This window comes from Balaenoptera ricei, chromosome 1, assembly GCF_028023285.1.
Source record: "Balaenoptera ricei isolate mBalRic1 chromosome 1, mBalRic1.hap2, whole genome shotgun sequence".
NCBI classification, from domain to species: Eukaryota; Metazoa; Chordata; class Mammalia; order Artiodactyla; family Balaenopteridae; genus Balaenoptera; species Balaenoptera ricei.
The window spans coordinates 83,849,829-83,875,018 of NC_082639.1; the positions used below are offsets into that span (position 1 = coordinate 83,849,829).

General features: G+C 37.9%; 1 protein-coding gene across 5 annotated transcripts in view; it reads right to left on the reverse strand.

Annotated features, from left to right (window-relative positions):
• Positions 1–22,053, reverse strand: part of ALG14 (ALG14 UDP-N-acetylglucosaminyltransferase subunit) — a 116,536-nt gene extending 94,483 nt beyond the window's left edge. For 2 of the 5 annotated variants that reach the window (XM_059900222.1, XM_059900213.1), the window contains exons 1-2: positions 21,713–22,051; positions 18,588–18,739 (exon numbers count right to left, since the gene is read on the reverse strand). In XM_059900222.1, the coding sequence (XP_059756205.1) occupies positions 18,588–18,739; positions 21,713–21,848 (288 nt within the window). In that variant the 5' untranslated portion in view covers positions 21,849–22,051. Of the gene's footprint in view, positions 1–18,587; positions 18,740–21,712 lie in introns of all 5 variants that reach the window. The other 3 variants (XM_059900204.1, XM_059900232.1, XM_059900242.1) reach the window with 3 other exon arrangements.
• Positions 22,054–25,190: the final 3,137 nt, after the last annotated feature.

Here is a 25,190-nt window from a genome sequence, read left to right on the forward strand (position 1 = left end):
CAACATTAGTGTATAGGAATGCAAGAGATTTCTCTGCATTAATTTTGTATCCTGTAACTTTACCAAATTCATTGATTAGCTCTAGTAGTTTTCTGATGGCATCTTTAGGATTCTCTAGATATAGTATCATGTCATCTGCAAACAGTGACAGTTTTACTTCTTCTTCTCCAATTTGGATTCCTTTTATTTCTTTTTCTTCTCTGATTGCCGTGGCTAGGACTTCCAGAACTATGTTGAATAATAGTGGTGAGAGTGGACATCCTTGTCTTGTTCCTGATCTTAGAGGAGATGCTTTCAGTTTTTCACCATTGAGAATGATGTTTGCTGTGGGTTTGTCATACATGGCCTTTATTATGTTGAAGTAGGTTCCCTCTATGCCCACTTTCTGAAGAGTTTTTATCATAAATGGATGTTGAATTTTGTCGAAAGCTTCTTCTGCATCTATTGAGATGATCATATGGTTTTTATTCTTCAATTTGTTAATATGGTGTATCACATTGATTGATTTGCATATACTGAAGAATCTCTGCATCTCTGGCATGCATCCCACTTGATGATGGTGTATGATTCTTCTAATTTGTTGTTGGATTCTGTTTGCTAGTATTTTGTTGAGGATTTTTGCATCTATATTCATCAGTGATATTGGTCTGTAATTTTCTTTTTTTGTAGTATCTTTGTATGGTTTTGGTATCAGGGTGATGGTGGCCTCATAGAATGAGTTTGGGAGTTTTCCTTCCTCTGCAGTTTTTTGGAAGAGTTTAAGAAGGATGGGTGTTAGCTCTTCTCTAAATGTTTGATAGAATTCACCTGTGAAGACATCTGGTCCTGGACTTTTGTTTGTTGGAAGATTTTTCATCACAGTTTCAATTTCATTACTTGTGATTGGTCTATTCATATTTTCTATTTCTTCCTGGTTCAGTCTTGGAAGGTTATACCTTTCTAAAAATGTGTCCATTTCTTCCAGGTTGTCCATTTTATTGGCATAAAGTTGCTTGTAGTAGTCTCTTAGGATGCTTTGTATTTCTGCGGTGTCTGTTGTAACTTCTCCTTTTTCATTTCTAATTTTATTGATTTGAGTCCTCTCCTTCTTTTTCTTGATGAGTCTGGCTAATGGTTTATCAATTGTGTTTATCTTCTCAAAAAACCAGATTTTAGTTTTATTGACCTTTTCTATTGTTTTCTTTGTTTCTATTTCATTTATTTCTGCTCTGATCTTTATGATTTCTTTCCTTCTGCTAACTTTGGGTTTTGTTTGTTTTCTTTCTCCTGTTCCTTTAGGTGTAAGGTGAGATTGTTTATTTGAGATTTTTCTTGTTTCTTGAGGTAGGCTTGTATAGCTATAAACTTCCCTCTTAGAACTGCTTTTGCTGCATCCCATAGGTCTTGGATCATCGTGTTTTCATTGTCATTTGTCTCTAGGTATTTTTAAATTTCCTCTTTGATTTCTTCAGTGATCTCTTGGTTATTTAGTAACGTATTGTTTGGCCTCCATGTGTTTGTGTTTTTTCCGTGTTTTTCCCTGTAATTCATTTCTAATCTCATAGCGTTGTGGTCAGAAAAGATGCTTGATATGATTTCAATTTTCTTAAATTTACTGAGGCTTGATTTGTGACCCAAGATGTGATCTATCCTGGAGAATGTGCTGTGCGCACTTGAGAAGAAAGTGTAATTTGCTGATTTTGGATGGACTGTCATATAAATATCAATTAAATCTATCTGGTCTATTGTGTCACTTAAAGCTTCTGTTTCCATATTAATTTTCATTTTGGATGATCTGTCCATTGGTGTAAGTGAGGTGTTAAAGTCCCCCACTATTATTGTGTTACTGTCGATTTCCTCTTTTATAGCTGTTAGCAGTTGCCTTATGTATTGAGGTGCTCCTATGTTGGGTGCATATATAATTGTTATATCTTCTTCTTGGATTGATCCCTTGATCATTATGTAGTGTCCTTCCTTGTCTCTTGTAACATTCTTTATTTTAAAGTCTATTTTATCTGATATGAGTATTGCTACTCCAGCTTTCCTTTGATTTCCATTTGCATGGAATATCTTTTTCCATCCCCTCACTTTCAGTCTGTATGTGTCCCTAGGTCTGAAGTGGGTCTCTTGCAGACAGCATATATATGGGTCTTGTTTTTGTATTCATTCAGTGAGCCTGTGTCTTTTGGTTGGAGCATTTAATCCATTCACGTTTAAGGTAATTATCAATATGTATGTTCCTATTATCATTTCCTTGTTTTGGGTTTGTTTTTGTAGGTCCTTTTCTTCTCTTGTGTTTCCCACTTAGAGAAGTTCCTTCAGGCTATGTTGTAGAGCTGGTTTGGTGGTGCTGAATTTTCTTAGCTTTTGCTTGTCTGTAAAGCTTTTGATTTCTCCATTGAATCTGAATGAGATCCTTGCCGGGTAGAGGAATCTTGGTTGTAGGTTCTTCCCTTTCATCACTTTAAGTATATCATGCCACTCCCTTCTGGTTTGTAGAGTTTCTGCTGAGAAATCAGCTGTTAACCTTATGGGAGTTCCCTTGTATGTTATTTGTCGTTCTTCTCTTGCTGCTTTCAATAATTTTCTTTGTCTTTAATTTTTGCCAATTTGATTACTATGTGTCTTGGCATGTTTCTCCTTGGGTTTATCCTGTATGGTACTCTCTGCATTTCCTGGACCTGGGTGGCTATTTCCTTTCCCATGTTAGGGAAGTTTTTGACTATAATCTCTTCAAATATTTTCTCGGGCCCTTTCTCTCTCTCTTCTCCTTCTGGGATCCCTATAATGTGAATGTTGTTGCATTTAATGTTGTCCCAGAGGTCTCTTAGGCTGTCTTCATTTCTTTTCATTCTTTTTTCTTTATTCTGTTCCACAGCAGTGAATTCCACCATTCTGTCTTCCAGGTCACTTATCCGTTCTTCTGCCTCAGTTATTCTGCTACTGATTCCTTCTAGTGTAGTTTTCATTTCAGTTATTGTATTGTTCATCCCTGTTTGTTTGTTCTTTAATTCTTCTAGGTCTTTGTTAAACATTTCTTGCATCTTCTCAATCTTTGCCTCCATTCTTCTTCCAAGGTCCTGGATCATCTTCACTATCATTATTCTGAATTCTTTTTCTGGAAGATTGCCTATCTCCATTTCATCTAGTTGTTTTTCTGGGGTTTTATCTTGTTCCTTCATCTGGTACATAGCCCTCTGCCTTTTCATCTTGTCTATCTTTCTGTGAATGTGGTGTTTGTTCAACAGGCTGCAGGATTGTAGTTCTTCCTGCTTCTGCTGTCTGCCCTCTCTCCCAGTGTTTAATATTTAAGGGATCTTTTCTCATGATCTTTTCTTATAGTTACTGGCATATAAGAACATTACTAATCTTTGCATATTCAGTTCACATGACACCTTCCTGAACTTCTCTTATTTGATAGTCTTTAAGTTGAATTTTTTGTTTCAAGATATACTTTATAGAATATATGACTTTATTTCTTCTTTTTCAATATTTATACCTCTTATTTCATCTTAGGTGGATGGTCGAATCAAGAAATCGATGACTAATGCCAGGTATTCTTGTTTTGGTTCTGATTCTAGGGAGAAAGAATGCCTCTAATGGAGATTGGCTTTTGGCTCCAAACACACTTTTTCATATTAAGGAAATCATTTAAAATGTTAGAATAACAGGTTATTCGCGCAATGCAGTGTTTTAGGATGATAAATGTGGGTAGCCATGAATATGAATGTGATGCCAACAAGAAGACTAGAGTCCAAAGCAACTGCAGCACATGTAGGCTTTGCATATAACATGCATTCAGTATTGCTGGCCCGAGCAAATTACTGAAAAATATGGATAGAGCACATGGAAGGTTTTATTTAATGACCATAACAACAAAAGTTTGGGATATCTATTACACTAGGCTCTACTCCACATGATACTTTTTCATGTTTATTGCATTTACCTCAAAACAGGAATTCAATCAACATACTACCAGAATGCTATAGTGCCAATGGGGTGACATGCCCTTTCATGTCAGCAAGGTACTTAAATTAGTCTTTTCGTTTTTAATTTTTCTTCCAATCAAAGTCACACCCACATTTGTAGAAAACTTGGAAAGTTATAAGAATACTTGCAGACTGTATATAACATAAGTACAAAAATGTTTACTGCAGTATTCAGTGAAAAACTGAAAACAGCAATAGGGAAAAGGTACATCAATACTACAGTCTACTATCCAATCATTAAAAAGTACAAGGTAGACCTACAAGGACCAACATGGAAAACTATGAAGGTATAAAGTTAAATGCAAAAAAGCTGAAAGCAATATATAGGGTGCAATTTATAAATTAGCCATACTCTGTTCCCTCAGTGCTGTTTATGTAGTTATGTGTATATATGTACAAGTAATTTCATAATATTTTGTTATAAGTCCATGTATATACAGCAGGAGAAAAAAAGTGATACCAGCAGGGTATGACTCAAGCTGGTACAGTGTTTCCCTCCACAGAGTGGGTTGGAGTGGTTATAGGATACTCCCATTTTTTACTTTATATATGCTTCTTTGCTGTCTACAGTTTTTCAGTTAAGAAACAAATAAACAAATTTTGGAAAGAAAAGAGTAACGAAACAAAAATAACCACTTACAGTCCTGAGGCAGATATTCTCGGGCATATTCAATAAAGATTTGCTGAAATATCCACATAAACGTAGTGTCTGTACAGAATTGGTACTCATTTAATATTTTTTGACTAAATAAACAAATAAATAATCTTTCTTTGTGAAACATTATAAGCTTAATTATAGAGGAGTGAGAATTCTAGTTAAGTGACCTAAAAGTAAAGAATGTTGGCTCTAACTTTTAACCCTTCAAATCAGTTTTCAGCAACTTCTATTGTTTTATATATGAAAAAAATTCCACTCTAATTTTTATGTGCATTTTAAAAATGTTTTACTCGAATGTCACTGAACTCTTTTCCTTAGTGATATGATCTGAAGGTGCCAACTCATGCTCTAACAGAAGTCACCAGGAGTAAGGGTTGTCAAGCGAGGTGGTTAACAAATGAGGTGCAGACTGAGAAGCAAATAAAGGATGAACCAGAATCTACAGTGCAATGCCCTGAGCCTCATTTCCCCCCGTGTGTCGAAGGGGCGGACGTCCCTGCTGAAACACAGGCCAACAAGCGGACTACTGCTTTCCAGGAAGAAAGCTCTGGTGAGATTTTTCACTTACTGTCATTTAATATAGCTCTGGTAATTGGTTCTATTTGGAAAGGTTACTGTCCAATTTTTCTGAAAGATATTACTTTAGCTACTCTTTACTTTAGAGCTAATCCCAGGGGAAATTACATTTTCTTTAGACGGCATCTCAAGATATTTTTTTCATATAGGTAATTTCACAGCTAAACATTTGCTTGTTTTTTGTTTCGCTTAGCTTTCTGCCCCTCACCTTTCTAATCTCACTTGCTTTATTTGAGTGGGATTGAGATGTTTCTCCCTAGAGATGCCTGTTTCTCTTAAAAAGCTAGTTAAACTACTTAGAGATACATAGACTATAGAGAGTTAGAAAGTGCACCAGGAATAACTATTTCTCTTCACTCTTGTGTAACTACAAATAAGATGAATTATGTACCTAAAGATTTTAAAGATAATTAAAAGAATACACCGAATCATAGGAATTAGGAGGAATGTGAATGAAGTTTCTGCTACAAAAGTAGGTCATCTCTACCATTCAATTAATAAGATTACATTAATTTAATATTTAGCTTTAAAATCTGCTGTATATTTACATCTAGCACAAATAGACAAATATGAACATTTAAATATTTTTCTACAAACTAGCAAAAACACTTAGAAATTAACTAATTCCATATCAGAATAAGTTATTAACCAAACAATAGAAAATTCCTATGCTACTTGGGCAACTCCAAGTGATTAACAATGGGTCATTTGTATCTTCTGACTTCTGGGAAGGTCTTCTTTATGTTTTTGGAAGAGCAGGCTTGTGCTGAAAATGTGGGTTTTGGCTTCCTAACAGAACCAAGTGGGAACTGATGTACTTTTATTCCTAAAGTGCTCTGAGAGATATGGATGAGATACCTTGCCCAGGCACAGAGTACAATTACTGATAATGCTTTAAAGTAGTACAGAGTTTCTGGGTTTACTTAAGAGGTCTGAAAAAATCTAACTATAAAGAGATGGTCAAGGCCTTTAACCACAGGAATATTATCTACAGCTAGGAAACTGCAGTTGGTACAGTTACACCAGATTTTAAAAAGTGAGGCGGGACTTCCCTGGTGGTGCAGTGGTTAAGAATCTGCCTGCTAATGCAGGAGACACGGGTTCAATACCTGGTCCAGGAAGATCCCACATGCCACGGAGCAACTAAGCCTGTGTGCCACAACCACTGAGCCTTCGTTCTAGAGCCTGCGAGCCACAACTACTGAGCCCACGTGCTGCAACTACTGAAGCCCATGCACTCTAGGGCCCGTGCTCCGCAACAAGAGAAGCCACTGCAATGAGAAGCTCACGCACCGAAACGAAGAGTAGTGCCCGCTCACCACAACTAGAGAAAGTCTGCGTGCAGCAACGAAGACCCAACACAGCCAAAAATGAATAAAAAAATTTTTTAATTAAAAAATAAATAAAAAAGTGAGGAAAATTGGGTGGATAGGGGGTGCTATTTACACAAATAGTGCAGAATAGGCATCTAAACAGAGGATATGATAAAACTCTGACTTAAACCAACACCCAAACCCTCCTTCTATAAATGGATTAAAATTCTGTAAGATATATATTGAAATATTATTTTACTGAACTGGAAAGAAGGGAAATCCCTACTTGCCAGAAACAAGAAGAAAATGAAAAGGCAGCAGACAGCCTGTAACACTGAGGTTTGGGAGGAAGACAATGATGCCAGAAATCTAGAGCTGGAGTTTGGTGCTCCCCCCCCCCCGCCCCCAGTTCTGGAGGAGAAGCATACAGAGGAACAATAAATTGGCAGTTGATACTTCCATGACAGTAACAGCTCCCCTATACCTGAAAGCTAGAGTGCTTTGGGCTCAGTTCGCAGTCGTTTTTTATCTCCTAACTACATTCAATCCCTGGGTGATCTCACAGTTTCTTGTTTTAAGTACTACCATTTAAACACAGATGACTCCAAAATTCATATTCCAGACCAGCCTCCCTCCTCAACTTCAGACTCATATATCCAACTGCACAGTCAACATCCTTGTTTATATGGTTACAGACATCCCACATTAGCCCTCCTGCTCCCTCATATAATCTTCCTCATTAAATGAATGGCAACTCCATTTTCCTGGTAGCTTAGGCCAAAAACCTGGATGTCGTTCTTCACTCCTCATTTTTCCCCCCACACCTCACACCTTATCTGCCAGGAAATCCTATTAACTCTTCCTTCAAAATATGTCCAGAATCTCACTACTTCCCAACACATCCACTGTTGCCATCCTGGTCCAAGCCATGTTGGTCTCTCACCTGAATTACTGCAATAGCTTCCAAACTCCTTTCCTTGCTCTGCCCTTCTCCCTTTGAGTTTATTCAGCAGCCAAAATGATCCTATTAAAATATAAGTCAGATCATTATCATTCCCCTACCTAAACCCTCCCAATGGTTCCCCACATCACTCACGGGGGAAAAATCTAAGACTAAAAATGGACCAAAAGGTCTTAAAAAATCTGACCCCATTATCCTCACTTTGACTTCCATGGCCTCATAACCTACTCAGCTTTCTCTCGCTTACTTTGCTTTGGCCACACTGATCTCCTTGCTATTCTATGAACATGTCAGGCACAGCCCCACCTTAGGGCCCTTCGTTGCAGTTATTGCTTCAAGAATTCTCTTCCCTCAGTTTGTTTCACAGCTCACCTTCTTCAAGTCTTTGTTCAAATGTCACCTTTCCCAGCCATTCTACCCAAAACTGCAACCTCCCTTCAACTCCCCAATATTCTCCATTCCCTTTCCCTACTCTATTCCTCTCCTCAACATTTATCATTAACATATTATACATTTTATTTAATTATCTTGCTTATTATCCCCCCATTGGAATATAGTCACCACAAGGACAGAGATATTTGTATTCTATTCACTACTGTATCACTAGCACCAGTGGGAATTCAATAAATACTTGTTTTAAAAAAATGAATAAATGTTAAATTCACAATTACGAAGGAAAAAATTCAAACTAGAATTCTAAGCACAGAATGCAGTCAAAGGAGGGCAAAACAAAAACATATTTTCAGGCAAACAAAAAACACGGAAAGAATAAATCACTTACAGACCTTCCATGAAAGAACTAATAAAATATATATTTCTGGAAAAAAGACATCGGATCCAAAAGAAAGAAGTAGTAAGGGTAAGGAAAGAAAATACTACATAAATTTAAATAATTACTAACTGCTTAAAACAATAATAGTAATAAGAAATTTAAGTGGAATAAAAACAAGGTAGAACCAAAACACTAAACAGTAAAATAATACGATGGGAGGAGGTCCTCACAGTTAAAACATTCTAAAAGCTTTTTTTTTTCAGAAGGAGGCTGGAGATATTAAGTTTTTGACTTTAAGGTGGATATCCATGTTAACAGTTTAAGGAAAATGGCTAAGATAAGAAAATAATTTCCATTCTAGGAGAAGGGGAAAAGGGAGGACAATGAAAGCTCAATTAATCCAAAAAGAAGACAGAAAAGGAAAAAAAAATTTGAAGAAAAGTATGGTAAACAGAAAGAATCAAATAAAATAGTAGAAATAAATCTAATATATTAGTAATCAAAATAAATGTACAGGTACCAAACATGCTTGTTAAAAGACAATGATTCTCAGTTTTGAATTTTAAAATTGTACTTTATGTCATTTATAAAAGACATACTTAAAACATAATGACAAACAAAAGTCAAAAGAGATGGAAAAAGACATACCACACAAACACTACAGCACAGATTACAAAAAATAGCAAGAGAATATTATGAAAATATTAATGCCAATACGTTTGCAAGGTTACCAAAATTAAATATGTTCCTAGAAAAATATCTTAAGTTATACTGATTTAAAAAGAAACAGAAATCCTGCAAAGTCCTATAACCATAACAAAAAGAACACATCAGGGCCAGGTGGTGTTATAGACAAGTTATACAAAACTTAATATTGTAAAGGAAGAAGTAAATTGTCACTATTTGTAAATGACATGATATTATACATAGAAAATCCTAAACACTACACCAAAAAACTGTTAGAACTAACAGACACATTCAGTAAAGTTGGAGGATACAAAATCAACAGGCAAAAACCTGTTGTATTCAACAGGCAAAACCTGTTGCATTTCTACACACTTTTAACAAATTATCAGAAAGAGAAATTAAGAAAACAATACCATTTACAACTGCATCAAAAAGAATAAAATACCTAGGAATAAATTTAGCCAAGGAGGTGAAAGACTTGCACACTGAAAACTATAAGACACTGATGAAAGAAATTATAGAAGACACTAGTAAATGGAAAGATATTCTGTGCTCATGGATTAGAAAAATTAATATTGTTAAAATGCACCACCAAACCAGCTATACAAGAAATGTTAAAGGAACTTCTCTAGGCAAAAAAGAAAAGGTCACAACTAGAAACATGAAAATATGAATGGAAAAAGCACATCAGTAAAAGCAAACATACAGTAAAGGTAGGAAACTATCTATGCACAAAGCTAGCAGGAAGGTTAAAAGACAAAAGTAGTAAAACCATCTATATCCACAATAAACAGCTAAGGGATACACAAAACAATTATTTGTAAAATATGATATCAAAAAGAGTAATCATGAGGGGAAGAGAGTACAAATGCAGAGTTGTTAAAATGCATTTGAAATTAAGAGATCAGCAACTTAAAACAATCGTATCACAATCATAATCATATATATCACATACAAAAGAAAAAAGAATCCAAAACTAATACTAAAGATAATCATCAAATCACAAGAGGACAAAAGAAGAAAGGAACAAGAAAGACCTACAAAAAGAACCCCAAAACAATGAACAAAATGGCAATAAGAATATACATATCGGGAGGGTGGGAGGGAGGGAGATGCAGGAGGGAGGAGATATGGGAACGTGTGTATATGTGTAGCTGATTCACTTTGTTATAAAGCAGAAACTAACACACCGTTGTGAAGCAATTATACTTCAATAAAGATGTTTAAAAAAAAAAAAAAGAACATACATATCAATAATTACTTTAAATGTAAATGGACTAAATGCTCCAATCAAAGACACAGAGTGGCTAAATGAATACAAAAACAAGACCCATATATACGCTGCCTACAAGAGACTCACTTCAGATCTAAAGACACACACAGACTGAAACTGAAGGGATGGAAAAAGGTATTCCATGCAAATGAAAATCAAAAGAAAGCTGGGGTAGCAATACTTATAGCAGACAAAATAGATTTTAAAATAAAGACTGTTACAAGAGACAAAGAAGGGCATGACATAATGATCAAGGGAGTGACCCAAGAAGAAGATATAATAATTTTAAGTACATCTGCACCCAACATAGGCGCACCTAAATACATAAAGCAAATATTAACAGACACAAAGGGAGAAATCAACAGTAACAATAACAGTAAGGGACTTTAACCCCTCACTCACATCAATGAACAGATCATCCAGACAGAAGATCAATAAGGAAACACTAGCCTCAAATGACACAACAGACCTAATGGACTTAATAGTTATATATAGAACATTCCATCCAAGAGCAGCAGAATACACATTCTTTTCAAGTGTACATGAAACATTTTCCAGGATGTATTACATGGTTCACTACAAAACAAGCCTTGGTAAATCTAAGAAAACTGGAACCATATCAAGCATCTTTTCTGACCACAATGCTATGAGACTAAAAATCAACTACAAGAAAAAAACTGCAAAACACACAGACACATGGAGGTTAAACATTATACTATGAAACAACCAATGGCTCACTGAAGAAATCAAAGAGGAAATAAAAAAATACCTGGAGACAAATGAAAATGAAAACACAATGATCCAAAATCTATGGGATGCAGCAAAAACAGTTCTAAGAGGGACATTTACAGCAATACAAGCTTACCTCAGCAAACAAGAAAAATCTCAAATAAAAAATCTGACCTTATACCTAAGGGAGCTAGAAAAAGAAAAAGAAAACCCAAAGCTAGTAGAAAAAGGAAATCATAAAGATCAGAGCAGAAGTAAATGAAATAGAGACTAAAAGACAATGGAAAAGATCAATGAAACTAAGAGGGCGTTCTTTGAAAAGATAAACAAAATTGATAAACATTTAGCCAGACTCATTAAGAAAAAAAGAAAGTGGGCCCAAATCAATAAAATCAGAAATAAAAAAGAAGTTACAGCTGACTCCACAGAAATACAAAGGATCATAAGAGGCTACTATGAACAACTATATACCAGTAAAATGGACAACCTAGAAGAAATGGACAAATTCCTAAAAATACATAATCTTTCAAGACTGAATCAGGAAGAAATACAAATATGAACAGACCAATTACCAGTAATGAAATTGAATCAATAATAAAAATACCTCCCAACAAACAAAAGTCCAGGACCAGAAGGCTTCACGGGTGAATTCCACTGAACATTTAGAGAAGAGTCAACACCTATCCTTCTCAAACTATTCCAAAAAACTGCAGAGAAAGGAACACATCCAAACTCATTCTATGAAGTCAGCATCACCTTGACACCAAAACCAGACAGAGATATTACAAAAAAGAAAATTACAGGTCAATATCACTGATGAACATAGATGCAAAAATCCTCAACAAAATACTAGCAAACCGACTTCAACAGTACATTAAAAGGATCATACCCCAAAATCAACTGGAATTTATCCCAGGGATGAAAGGATTTTTCAATATCTGCAAATAAATAAATGTGATACATCACATTAACAAAATGAACTCAACAGATGCAGAAAAAACCTTTTCATAAACTTCAACATCCATTTACGATAAAAACTCTCCAGAAAGTGGGCACAGAGAGAACATACTTCAACATAATAAAGGCCATATATGACAAGTCCACAGCTAAGATCATACTCAATGGTGAAAAGCTGAAAGCATTTCTTTTAAGATTAGGAACAAAACAAGAATGCCCACTCTCACCACTTTTATTCAACATAGTATTGGAAATCCTATCCACAGCCAGAGAAGAAAAAGAAATAAAAGGAATCCAAATTGGAAAGGAAGACATAAAACTGTCACTGTTTGTAGATGACATGATACATAAAAAAATCCTAAAGACACCACCAAAAGTCTACTAGAGCTAATCAATTAACCTGGTAAAACTGCAGGATACAAAATTAATATACAAAAATCTGCTGCATTTCTATACACTAACAATGAACTATCAGAAAGAGAAATTAAGGAAACAATCTCATTTACAATTGCATCACAAAGAATAAAATATCTAGGAATAAATTTACCTAAGGAGGTAAAAGAGCTGTACTTGGAAAATTATAAGACGCTGATGAAAGAAATTGAAGATGACACAAACAGATGGAAAGATATACCATGTTCATAGACTGGAAGAACTAATAATCTTAAAATGACCATGCTACCCAAGGCAATCTACAGGTTCAATGTAATATCTATCAAAATACCAAAGGCATTTTTCACAGAACTAGAACAAATAATTTTAAAATTTGTATGGAAACACAAAAGACTCCAAATAGCCAAAACAATCTTGAGAAAAAAGAACACAGCTGGAGGAATCATGCTTCCTGACTTCAGACTACACCACAAAGCTACAGTAATCAAAAGAGTATGGTACTGGCACAAAAACAGACACACAGATCCATGGAACAGAACAGAGATCCCAGAAATAAACCCATGCACTTATGGTCAATTAATCTAGGACAAAGGAGGCAAGAACACACAATGGAGAAAAGACAGTATCTTAAATAAGTGGCACTGGGAAAACTGGACAGCTAAATGCAAAAGAATGAAATTAGACCATTCTCTAACACCATGTAGAAAAAACAAACTCAAAACGGATTAAAGACCTAAATGTAAGACCAGAAACCATAAATCTCCTGGAAGAAAACATAGGCAGAAGACTCCAACATAAATTGTAGCACTATTTTTTTGGATCTGTCTCCTAAAGCAATGGAAACAAAAGCAAAAATAAACTAATGGAACCTAATTAAACTTAAAAGCTTTTGCACATCGAAAGAAACCATCAACAAAATGAAAAGACAACCTACTGAATGGGAGAAAATATTTGCAAATGATATGATTAACAAGGGGTTAATATCTAAAATATATAAACAGCTCATATAACTCAACATCAAAAAAAAAAAAGTCCAACAACCTGATTAAAAAGTGGGCAGAAGGCCTGAATAGACATTTTTCCAAAGAAGACATCAGATGGCCAACAGGCACATCAAAAGATGCTCAACATCGTTAATTGTGAGGGAAATGCAAATCAAAACCACAATGAGATATCCCCTCACACCTGTCAGAATGGCTATCATCAAAAAGAACACAAATAACATTTGTTGGTGAGGATGTGGAGAAAAAAGAACCCTCCTACACTGTTGGTGGGAAAGTACATTGGTGCAGCTACTGTGGAAAACAGTATGGAGGTTTCCCAAAAAACTAAAAATAGAACTACTATATGACCCAGCAATTCCACTCCTGGGTATATATCTGAAAAAAAACAAAAACACTAAGTCAAAAAGATACATGCACCCCAATGTTCATAGCAGCATTATTTACAATTGCCAAGATATGGAAGCAACCTAAGTGTCCATCAACAGATGAATGGATAAAGAAGATGTGGTACACACACACACACACACACACATGCACAAAATGAACAAGAGATAACAAGTGTTGGCAAGGATGTGGAGAAAAGGGAACCCTTGTACACTGTTGGTGTGGTCACTATGGAAAACAGTATGGAGGTTCCTCAAAAAATTAAAAATAGAACTATTATATAATCCAGCAATTCCACTTCTGGATGCTTATCCAAAGAAAATGAAAACACTAACTCAAAAAGATATACACTACCCCAAGTTCATTGAAGCATTATTTACAATAGGCAAAACATGAAAACAACCTAAGTGTCTACCAATGGATGAATGGATAAATACTGAATATAATGTGATTGATACATACATACACACACACACAACAGAATATTATTCAGCCTTAAAAAAGAAGGAAATCTTGCCCTTTGTGACTACCTTGATGGACCTTGAGGGCATTATGCTAAGTGAAATAAGTCAGACGGAGAAAGACAAATACAATATGATCTTACTTATATGTGGAATCTAAAAAACCAGAAAACAAAAAACCCAAGCTCACAGATATAGAGAACAGATTTGGTGGTTACCAGAGGTGGGGCATTGGGGGTGAGGGAAATGGGTGAAGGGGTCAAAAGGTGCAAGCTTGCAGTTATAAAATAAAGAAGTCATAGGGATGCAATACAGCATGGTGACTGCAGTTAATAATATTGTAAGAAAAAAAACTTAAAAAAATTAATTCCATACTTATACAAATTCCCCCAAAGAGCAAAAAGTTGTGTATACCCTACAACTCACATAATGAGACTAGTGTAACCTTGATACCAAAACTAAAGAACAGCATGAGAAAGGAAAAATACAGGGCAATCTCCGTCATGAACATAAACAAAAAAATCCTAAATGATATGTTTGCAAATCAAATCCAGCAATGCATTAAAATACAATGCACCATGAACAAACTGGGTTTATTCCAGGAATTCAAGACTAGTTCATAACTATGTAATTGTCCATATAAACAAAACAAGTTGGAAAAACTATAAGATCATCTCAGATGCAGAAGAGACATTTGATAAAAATCAACAACTAAATATTATTTAAAATAAAACTCAACACATTTTTTAAAGCAGAAAGAATGCAAAGACGACCACTACACAGCTCCTATTCATTACCGTTCCGGAAGTTCTAATAACAAAATGAGAAAAAAGAACTAAAAGATGTAAGGATTACAAAGAAAGAATCACAATTATTACTACTTATAGATGATAAGATTATCTTCATTAATAACACAAAAGTGTACAAATTAGGATTAGAGTGTAGCCAGGTGGTTCTTATAAGATGACTTTATAAAACTCAATTGTATTTCTATATATTGCAACACAGGAAATATCATTAAAAGTTATACCACTTACAACAATAATAAAAGAATACAGGGTACCTAGAAATAAACACAACAAAAGATATGCCAGACTCTTATGAAGAAAATTAGAAATGTTACTGAAAAGCATTAAAGGAGATCTAAGTACTGTAATGGAGAGAAAGGTGATGTTTCCAGATAGGAAGATATCATCAAAAAGATGTAAGTTCTCCTGAAACTGATGGACAGATTCAATTCAATTCAAACCAAAATTCCAACAGAGTTCTTTGTGAACTTTTCAAAGCTAATTTAAAAACCTATGTGGAAAAAAAATAAAAAAGATACTTCTGAAGAAAAGAAGAGCTTGACATTAGCTCAAGGATAGACAAATGTACCAGTTAAAGTAGAAAGCTCAGATACAGACCTATACATACATGGAAACTTGATCTAACGGTGGAAGCACCGCAGATCGGTGGGCAAAGGACTATTCAATAAATGGTGCTGGGCCAGTACTGGTGGCTCCTCTACAAGACACTGCAGGTCTAGAGTGTTCAGTATTCTTGGCTGACATGGGCTCTGCAGCAAATGTATTGATCGTTATTGATTTCTTCAGTCAGACCCTTCCTCTCCCCAGTCTGGTGAGCTCCACGGAAGGTACAAAAGATAGCTGTCAGGGACGCTGCGGGTACAAGTCCCCTTAGCTGAAGTGTACAGAGAGACGAGAAGTGTATTCCTCCCTTTATAAGGCTTGGTCAGAAGGTGTCTCTCCGCCCTGCCTCCTGTCCGCCTAGTGTGGCTTATAGGGGTGGTCGACACAAAGGACAACAGTCATGTTCCTTCTACTGCCCTCAGTGGCTCTCTTCTGCATCTCTGCAGAAACTCTCCCCAGCTTTAGATTCACGCATGAGCAGACCATTTCAGGAATGAGATAGTGTTTTTTCTCTAACAGGGGTTGCACTGCCCCAGCAGGAAAGTAACCAACAGAGGAAGGAGGTCAAACAGAGATGCTTAGTCCTATACTGTGGTGTTACTGTGATAACGAGAAAAAAATAATGGCACTTATAAAATTGAAATCTTTGGCTTTCTTAGTAAAGTGCATCAAACCCAACTTACTGGGTTCTAAAGCATCATGATCCACAGTACATAACAATCTTCTAAATGTTTCACTAAATCCTGACAAAATTCAGCAAATAAACGGTACATACAGTGATGGACCTGGAGGGAAATATTCAATATGTATGCTAAATTAAAACTGGAGCCTCCAAATTGGGTGCAATTTCAGAAAGAAGAAAAGAACACGCACACTAATAATTGGTAAAAACAAAGATACCCACTCTGTATGCTGAAAAACAATAAGAAATTTGTAATCCTTTGATCATTATATTTTTTTCTAGTAGTGTATGCCACTGCTAAATTATAAGATTTTTTACATTATTCTTGTGAGAAAATTACCATCATTTTCTATAAACTCTCCAATTCCAGTATATACTCTAAGATAAGAGATTAAATGACATTTTAAGTCTCTGATGCCTCGGATAAGAATTCTCAATGCATTCTGTTCACATTGAGTGTTTTGAATTGTAAAAGAATACACAAAAGAGGCAGAGTGGGCTGTACAGCAAAAGCACAGGCTTTGGAGAAGACATATTTAGGTAAGTCCCACATATTTGGCAGGGCCTTGGCTGAGTTTTTTTTGCCTCTGAGCCTCATTTATCTCATTTGTAAAATGAAGCTACTATTATCTGTTTCACCCGTTACTGAAAGGATCAATTACTGGCATACTCAATAGTCTCTACTATTTCTCCTTTCACACTTGCTAAAAGGAAAAAGTTTGTTTTGCTTTATGTCAAACAGGAGGCTTTTCCTGAAATAGTCCAGTGTATGTATTTGTATAGGGATGAATAGTGTCCTCCAAAAAGTCATGTCTACCTGGAACCTATGAAAGTGACCTTATTTGGAAATAGGGTCTTGTAGATGTAATCAGGTTAAGATGAGGTCGTACTGGAATAGGGTGGGCCCTAAATCCAATGACTGGTGTCCTTATAAGAAGGGCCTGTGAAGACAGACACAGGAATGGCCCTGTGACAATGGAGGGAGAGACGAGAGTAATGCTGACACAAGCCAGAAAATGCCAAGGACTGCTGGCCACCATCAGAAGCTAGGGAGAGGTGAGGAAGGATTCACCCCAGAGCCTCCAGAGAGAACACGGCCCTGCTGACACCTTAATTTTGGACTTCTAGCCTCTGGAACCATTAAAGAATAAATTTCTCTTATTTCAAGCTACCCTGTGTGTAGTACTTTGTTACAGTAGCCCTAGGAAACTAATACGGTATTGAGTCCTGAAACAGAAATGAAGCATTTTGGCTCATCTCCCACAAAGAAAAAACATACCATTTATTTCGCTACGGCTGAATAGTCATCGGCGCATTCCAAGATTGTTTGATGTGGATTTTCCAAGAACACAATTTAGTAGTGCGTTATTGAGGGATCATGTTTACAAGTGAACAAGACGTAACTAAAGCAGGCTTTAACCAACTAAAAAGGTCAGTGGAGGATGAGTTATATTAGTGGATCCTGATTTCCAAGAAACATAAGAACCACCAAGACAGGGCCCATATGGAAGCAGCTCTGGAGTCAGTGAAGGCAGGAGTCACCATCTGGTTTCCAATCTTGTTCTTCCTGTGGATGAACTTCATTCTTTTCTCTAGCTGCAGTCTGTCTTTAGCCAGCAGGTGAAAACAAGACAGCTGGCAGCTTCCAAGTTTTCTCTTTTACAGAGCTGAACCCCTGAAGAAAGACTACTTTCATTTTCTGGGTCCCCAAGTCCAAAAAGCCTGGAGGAACACTTTGGGTGGCCTGAGCTGGGTCGCCTATCCACTCCTGAACCACCTGTTGGAGCCCTGTGGCCGGGCAGGTACCAGAGAGAGGGATGGATGGAGACGATCTAACAAGGAACAGCTCTAGTTTCCTTCCTGATTAAGTAGTTCCACTTTTTTCAATTTACCCCAAATTCTGCTATAATGCTAAAACGAGTGAGCAACCAGGAGCAGAGAAGTAATTTTAAAGGCAGATACAGATATAATTGGAAGAATAAGAAGTAGTAATAGATAAATCATCAATACACGTAATACATTGATAAAGAACTTTAAAGAAGAACCAATAAGCACGTGAACTGGATGCTTTATGTAAGTATAAATGAAACAATTTTCACAGTTGGAATTACTGAGAAACAATTTTCTCTATTTAAATAATAGAAGAGAATATAAGAAATCAAGCAACCATTTTTATTTGAAGAGTTATTTTAAAGAAGTTTTTATATTTGGGTAGTAAAAGAACTATATTTCATCAGCAATAAACAGTTGACTGCATTGTGTGAGCAGGGCACTGAAGGGTCATGAGATTGTTTCTAGAGAAAATTAAATTCAATAAATAACTTGTAACTTTCTTAGACATAGAAATTATCACTTACCACAGCACTGGGGTTTCTATCAGCTCGATTTACTTCAAAAGAATTTATTTTATGGGCACTCATTTCATCAGTGTCAGCAATGATATAATGTCTAGGAGAGTAAGCATCGGACAAGTTCTCGAGCAGCCTCAGGATCTCAGTGGTATGACCACCTGGAAAAAAATATTGGAAGGCCTGAGATTAAGAAACCGGTAATGGACATATCCATCTGACTACATTATACTAATACTATGTTTTGTGTATTTCTCAAAACACAGAAGGAGTATTTGGAAATGATAATCTATGCCCTTGTATAAATACTACCTTTATATGGGGGAAGAGGATAATAAACGTATAAAAATAAAATCAGCACCAGCAGTAGGTTGTGCTACTGTACTAGCTGAGGAAGGTACAAAGAAGTATAAGACACAGATCCTGTTATCAAGAAGTCTGGTGGGGAAAGGACAAGACACACAGATATACAGAGAGTGACGCAAGACAGCAAGAAAAATTAAAATGGGGTTTGGGGGAGGGAACAAGCAAAAGGTTATGAAAAAACAATGTCCTAAGCATAGGGGAGATCCCTGGTAAAGGCTGAAATGACTTGAAAGGTGCAGCTAATGGACAGATATGAGTAGGGAGGCCACTGGGTGGGGGTGGGATTATTAAGACAGGAGAAGGTAAGATCTGGGATGGGTGATCAAGGCATGGTGGGAACACTGGGAAGAAAGAGGAGAGTGAAGTAAGGTCAGGAAAGTAGGCTGGAAAATGGGAAGACAGTTGCTGAAGGTTTCTGTGTTGTGAATCAGACAAATTATGTGTTTTCTCCAAATGCATATATTTCTTATAGTAGAAAGGGAAAGATTACTCTCTAGATCCCAGAAGGAATTAGATATAGAAATAAAGTCAGCACAGAGTAAGTATAACAGGAATTAGAATCATGCTTTAACTTTATAACTTGTCAGCCATCTTCTTATGCAGGGCAAGTAATTTGCACATCTTATACTCATTTTATCATTTTTGTTTTTAACTTTGAAAAAGTGTGGTGGTTTCCAAAGTAGGTACTTGTTTTCAGAGCTGGAACAATTAAGGATAAATACGAATATATACATCTTCCACTGCAATTAAAACTTCATTTTAACTGCTTTAACAGTCTTTTTTTTTTTTTTTTCCTTAAAAGGAAACCCTCACTGAATACATTCTTTGAAAAATTAACTTTGTTACCGAATAAAGTCATTAAAATGATGAGCTTCATCTTGCATTTTACTTTTTTATTAAGACTTGTCCTTTGGGAATGAAATCTTCTCAGTTCTTTCTTAAAGTATATCCAGAATCCAATCACTTCTCACCACCTCTTTTGCTAGCACCCTGCTCCAAACCACATCACTCTCACGTGGATTATGACCAAAGCTTCCTGGTCTGTTCCCTCCTCTGCACTTGTCCATTCAAGTGTCCACTTGAGTCTATTCTCAACACAGCCTCTAGACTGATCTTCTTCAAAAGAGTTGATCAAATTATTTACCTCTGCTCAAAACCCTCCAAGGGCTCCCCTTCTCATATGGAATAAAAGGCTTTTTGTAAGCCGACCCTTATTGTTACCTCTTGGACCTCATCTGCTTCTTCCCCCCTTACTCAGTCTACTCCAGCCACTCTGGCCTCCTTGCTGTTGAGTATCTGTCATCTCCCCAGGAGGCTTTACCTGACAATTCTGACGAAAATGCAACTTTCTTTCTCCTCGCCTCTTCCTAACCCACATTTTTCAAAGCGGAAACAGAAGGCTCAGTGAGGATAACTAATTTGCACAAGATCACCAAATTAGTAAGTGGCAGAGATGTGATTCAACTCTGGTGTTATGTTCATTTAGAGGCACGTGGTCCTAACCTCTGCATGGTAGGAAGCAGTGGAGTAGTGCCAACAGCTCTGTAGAGCAGGGTTTAAAATACCCTTACGCGATCTGCATGGGGCTTGCCTCCCCACATCCAACTCAGTACAATAGTGCCCTTGCACCTCTGGTCATCCCAAGTGCTATGGCCTTCTTTTCACACCCTCGCAGCCCTCAAAGCCCCAGCTCCCCCTTGTCTGGCTACTTCTTAGTCATCTTTCAAGTCTCAGTTTAGACATCACGACTTCCAGGAAGCTTCCTGTCTCAAGTTCAGAAAAAGTGGCGCCCAGCGTGAACTTCCATAACAGTTTTTACTTCCCAGGTTATAGCACTTATTGTGGCAAGTACCCATTCTGCTTTTCGTTTTCTGTTAGTTTTTCTATATTCTCCATTTCATTCACTGCTGTGTCCTCACAGCTTTCACACTGCTTGGGACATAGTCAGCACTCCACGGCAAGTCGTATTCGTCAGTTTTGTTATTTCCAGGGCTTAGCTTAGTGCCTGACCTCCCCTATGGCTCAAAATACATTAGGTGAATAAAGTAATGAATTACACGTGGACATAAGTTTAGACCATTTGCTAATACTTATAATATTATGCTATCTGGATGCAATCTCCTGGCATTTCTGAATGTACACAGCATGTATATGTATCGCTCTGTCAGAGCTGTCCATTTAAAGCGGTACGCCTACAGAGCTGGCCGACTCCTTTCGGATTGTATTACCTGATTGCACAGGTTGTTGTTCATCACCCGGCACAATATCCTGAAGTGTGTATTGTTCTCCCGTTAGTAGGTAATTGTTTCTATCCTCGTGGATTTTGTATATGTATATTTATAAATGTGATAATTCGCTTTGTCTCGCTTATCATGTAGTATTCGTGATTCCTAAATTAAATCCCAAATGCCTAGATTAATAATGCAAAACAGCAGTTTTTATTCAGGCAAATTGCATGTTACCATCACGGGCTTCTGTGTCCTCTCTGTTCACTAACAATTTGTTAGAAAAATATACGCTACAGAGACGCTTAATTACAGACAAGTGTAAGTAACTCATTTGTCATTAAAAATGCGGCCTGGGCCACATCAACAACAGACCAGCATTTTGCCCAGCCTGGGCTGACCCGCTCCAGTCCCGCAGAGAAACTACAAATCTCAGCATGCAACGCTGCACAAAGTGCTAGGGGCCCTGCGAACAGCGCCGCGGTGGACTCTGGGGTTTGTAGTACCCGACCCGAGCCCGCCAGTCACCGCCCGGATACTCACCGGACCCAGCCACCACCAAGAGGCTGAGAGACCGCCGGGGCACAGCGGCGCGGGGACGCAGCACTACCCATAGCCGCACTGCCAGCAGCACGGCCACGATTCCTGCCGCCGCCGCGAGGATAAGGGTGCCACCCATTCGAAGACAAGACGCATGCGTGCTATCCCCCGGCGCCGGCCGCAGGAGCGGTGAAAGTTCAAAACTACGGGCGCTGCGGAGACCCAAACTCGTGGTGTGGGCCCCTTGGTGGGCGGGGCTTGTTGGTGGTGGGAGGAGTTCAGGGCCAGAGGCGGAAGCCTGGCCTCAGACCACTCCGCTGGGTGCCCGGCGGGATTCTGCGCCCGTACCGCCCATGCGTAAACTGAAATTCGCGGATTAAAGCGGTGGAGCAGTTTGGTTTCGGTTCGTGAGGAGGTGAGGCCAGCTGGGCGCCCTAAAAAGGACCGCCCAAGTTAGCAGGTGTTCCAAATTAACTAACTTTGTGAATTCCACCTGAGGCCAGTGGCATACGTGCCAAGGGAAATGTTTCTGTTGCACATGCACAGCTACTGAAAGTGCTTGCCAGTGAAAGGTACCTTGGTACAAAAAATTGAATTTCGGGTTCTCATCCAAATCTCCTCTTTCCCAGCACTCATATTTTTAATTTTTCTAGTCTTTTTCACAGATCTCAGTGTGACCAGAGTAGCTAGCTGAGGGTGATCACCTCAAGTTACGGCATGTTCCTGAGAGCAGTGGAAGTTCAGTGGTTTAAGGTAGTGAGATAGAGAAAGAATCGTCCTATTCAGTTAATTTTACCACAAAGGCAACACCTCCCCCAATCCCAATTTTGCTTATTTTTATGTTTACTTAATCCACATTGTAGCAATATAAAAAGGCTGAGATTAGAGAAGCCCCTTCACCCCAAGTGTAATTTGCCTTCAGTCCCCAATGGACCTGTAGGTTAGATAGGACAAGTATACAGATGAGTAAACAAGTCCAGAAAGGTGAAACAGCTTGCTCAAGTGAAATAGTGGCAGATGTAGATTTAGAAACTGGAAACCCTAACTGCTGCTGCATAGGAGTTTACGCCGTGTATTCCTTTGCCAAATTCAAACTTCCTTGATTTTCAAACTTGCTTAGATCTTAGAATGTGTTTTTAAAAATGCAGCCTTGGGCTTCCCTGGTGGCGCAGTGGTTAAGAATCCGCCTGCCAATGCAGGGGACATGGGTTTGAGCCCTGGTCCGGTAAGATCCCACATGCCATGGAGCAACTAAGCTCGCGAGCCACAACTACTGAGCCCACGTGCCACAACTACTGAAGCCCGGGCACCTAGAGCCCGTGCTCCACAACAGGAGAAGCCACTGCAATGAGAAGCCTGCACACTGCAATGAAGAGTAGCCCCTGCTAGCCACAACTAAAGAAAGCCCGCATGCAGCAATGAAGACCCAACGCAGCCAAAAATAAAATAAAATAAGTAAATTTATTTAAAAAAAAAATGCAGCCTCTCAGAGTACAATAGGGATCTCCTGAATCAGAATCTCCAGGGGAGAGGACTGAGGTCAGCTCCTCTAACCAATGTGTCTATTTCTATCAGCAGGCAAGTTTGGGAGACATTTAGGTACTTTGTAGCATCATTTTCTGGCTAATGGACCTCACATACTTCCTGTATTCTATCAAATCCTCTTAACCCTATATCCTCACAATAAGGTCATAAGGTGAATATTATTCCCCTCTTTACAGATAAAGAAAAGGATTCTATAAAAGTTAAATAATTTGCCTAAGGTTAGCTAGTGGGGAATTCCCTGGCAGTCCAATGGTTAGGACTCTGCGCTTCCACTGCAGGGGGCACAGGTTCCATCCCTGGTCGTGGAACTAAGATCCTGCATGGTGTTAGTAAGTGGTGGAGAAATTTTATAATTGTGGGCTTAGAAGTCAATGCTTCTCAAATTTTGATGGAATCAGAATCCCCTGGGCTTACAAATACGTAGTTGGAAGTCCAGAGGTAGGGCCTCTGGCGCAGTATGAAAAACAGCTTAAGAATATTACAAAAGATGTAGTTTTATTTCCTCTACCCACTCTGCCATTCCCAGCAATGGCTTCAGCCTAAGACTCTCTGCCATCATGCTTTTAAAAGAAGACATTAGTTGTCTCAGAAATTTACATCCAGGCAGGGCAGTCTCCAGATTTCAAGAGGTTATCTTGTCCTTGGATCTTTTTTTTAAGAGTGAGGAAACCTTTTCCAGAACCTCCCACAGCAGACTTTCACTCCTTTTGGCCAAATTAATATCACTTGCCCCTTCATAAAAGGAATGAGACCACAAATCTGTCTGAGGTAGGATGGAGGATGGCATACAACTCACCTGTGGTATCTGGCAGTTTGGTGGAGGGTGGGTACTGAACAAAACGGACTTTCTCTTGGAGAGGAGGATGTTGGAGGAGGGTGGAGGAAAGATCATTGCTGGGTAGGCAAATAACAGTGTTTGGATTGCTGCGAAGGTAATGCGTCTGAGCTGGTGTTGTAAACTGACACAGGCAATGCGGATGTTTGGCTTATTAATAATGTTAGTCTCTAGGCCCCAAATGACACCCCTGCATTCCCTAGTACCCATCCCCTCACTACTGTCATTACCTGTGTCTGTACGAAATATCAGTTTGATCACACTTAGTTGTAGATGGAATGAATGGGGAGTGATCAAGCATTTTAGTGGCTGCCAGTAAATGCAGAGAATCAAAGAGGGTGGAATAGCAGACGTTGTTTGGAGTTATTGGTTGATTATTTTGAATTAAGTCTAGGGTCAAACCGTTCAGTGTTCCTGACAAGGAAGTTGAGGACTGCAGGGAGGAGCTGGGTGGCAGGTGGAGACAGGAACAAAGTTGGGAACTCCTGAGCACAATAAATCAGGAGTGTTTTATTCACCCACAAATTGCTGGGTGAGCTGAGTCCTGGGCTGTGACAGGCACGGAATATAATTAAGAGGTGAATAATATGTACTGGATTAATCAGAAAAGGCAGGACTGAACAGGACGAAGCAACTAAAATTTCTCTTGGGAAGGTAAGTTGCATTGACAATGCAGTTAACAGTTGCACAGAGGTAAATTATACTGTGTGAAAAGCATGAAAATGTATTAATAATTGATAAACTGAATAATAGTATTGAGCCATAATCAACCATAAGTAAAGTCTGCCTGGGAAGTGATTTTTATTATCTTCTTAAACCTATTTTCTAAAGTTTCTGTGACAAATACTATTCATGAATATTTTTAAAATTAAGATTCTTGTGCACTATTGAATGGAATTGTACTTGTTAATTTAGTCAGCATATTTAATGAGCACCTGCTACGTGCTAGATTTAGGTGCAGGGGATCTTGTATGACAGTAGTAGTACAGACAAAAACCTTAGATGAGGAAGATGACAGTGGGAGGTAGAAGAGGGTAGATTTGAGATATATTTTATGGATAGAGTAAGACTCGTTGATGGATTAGATATTGGGAATCAAAG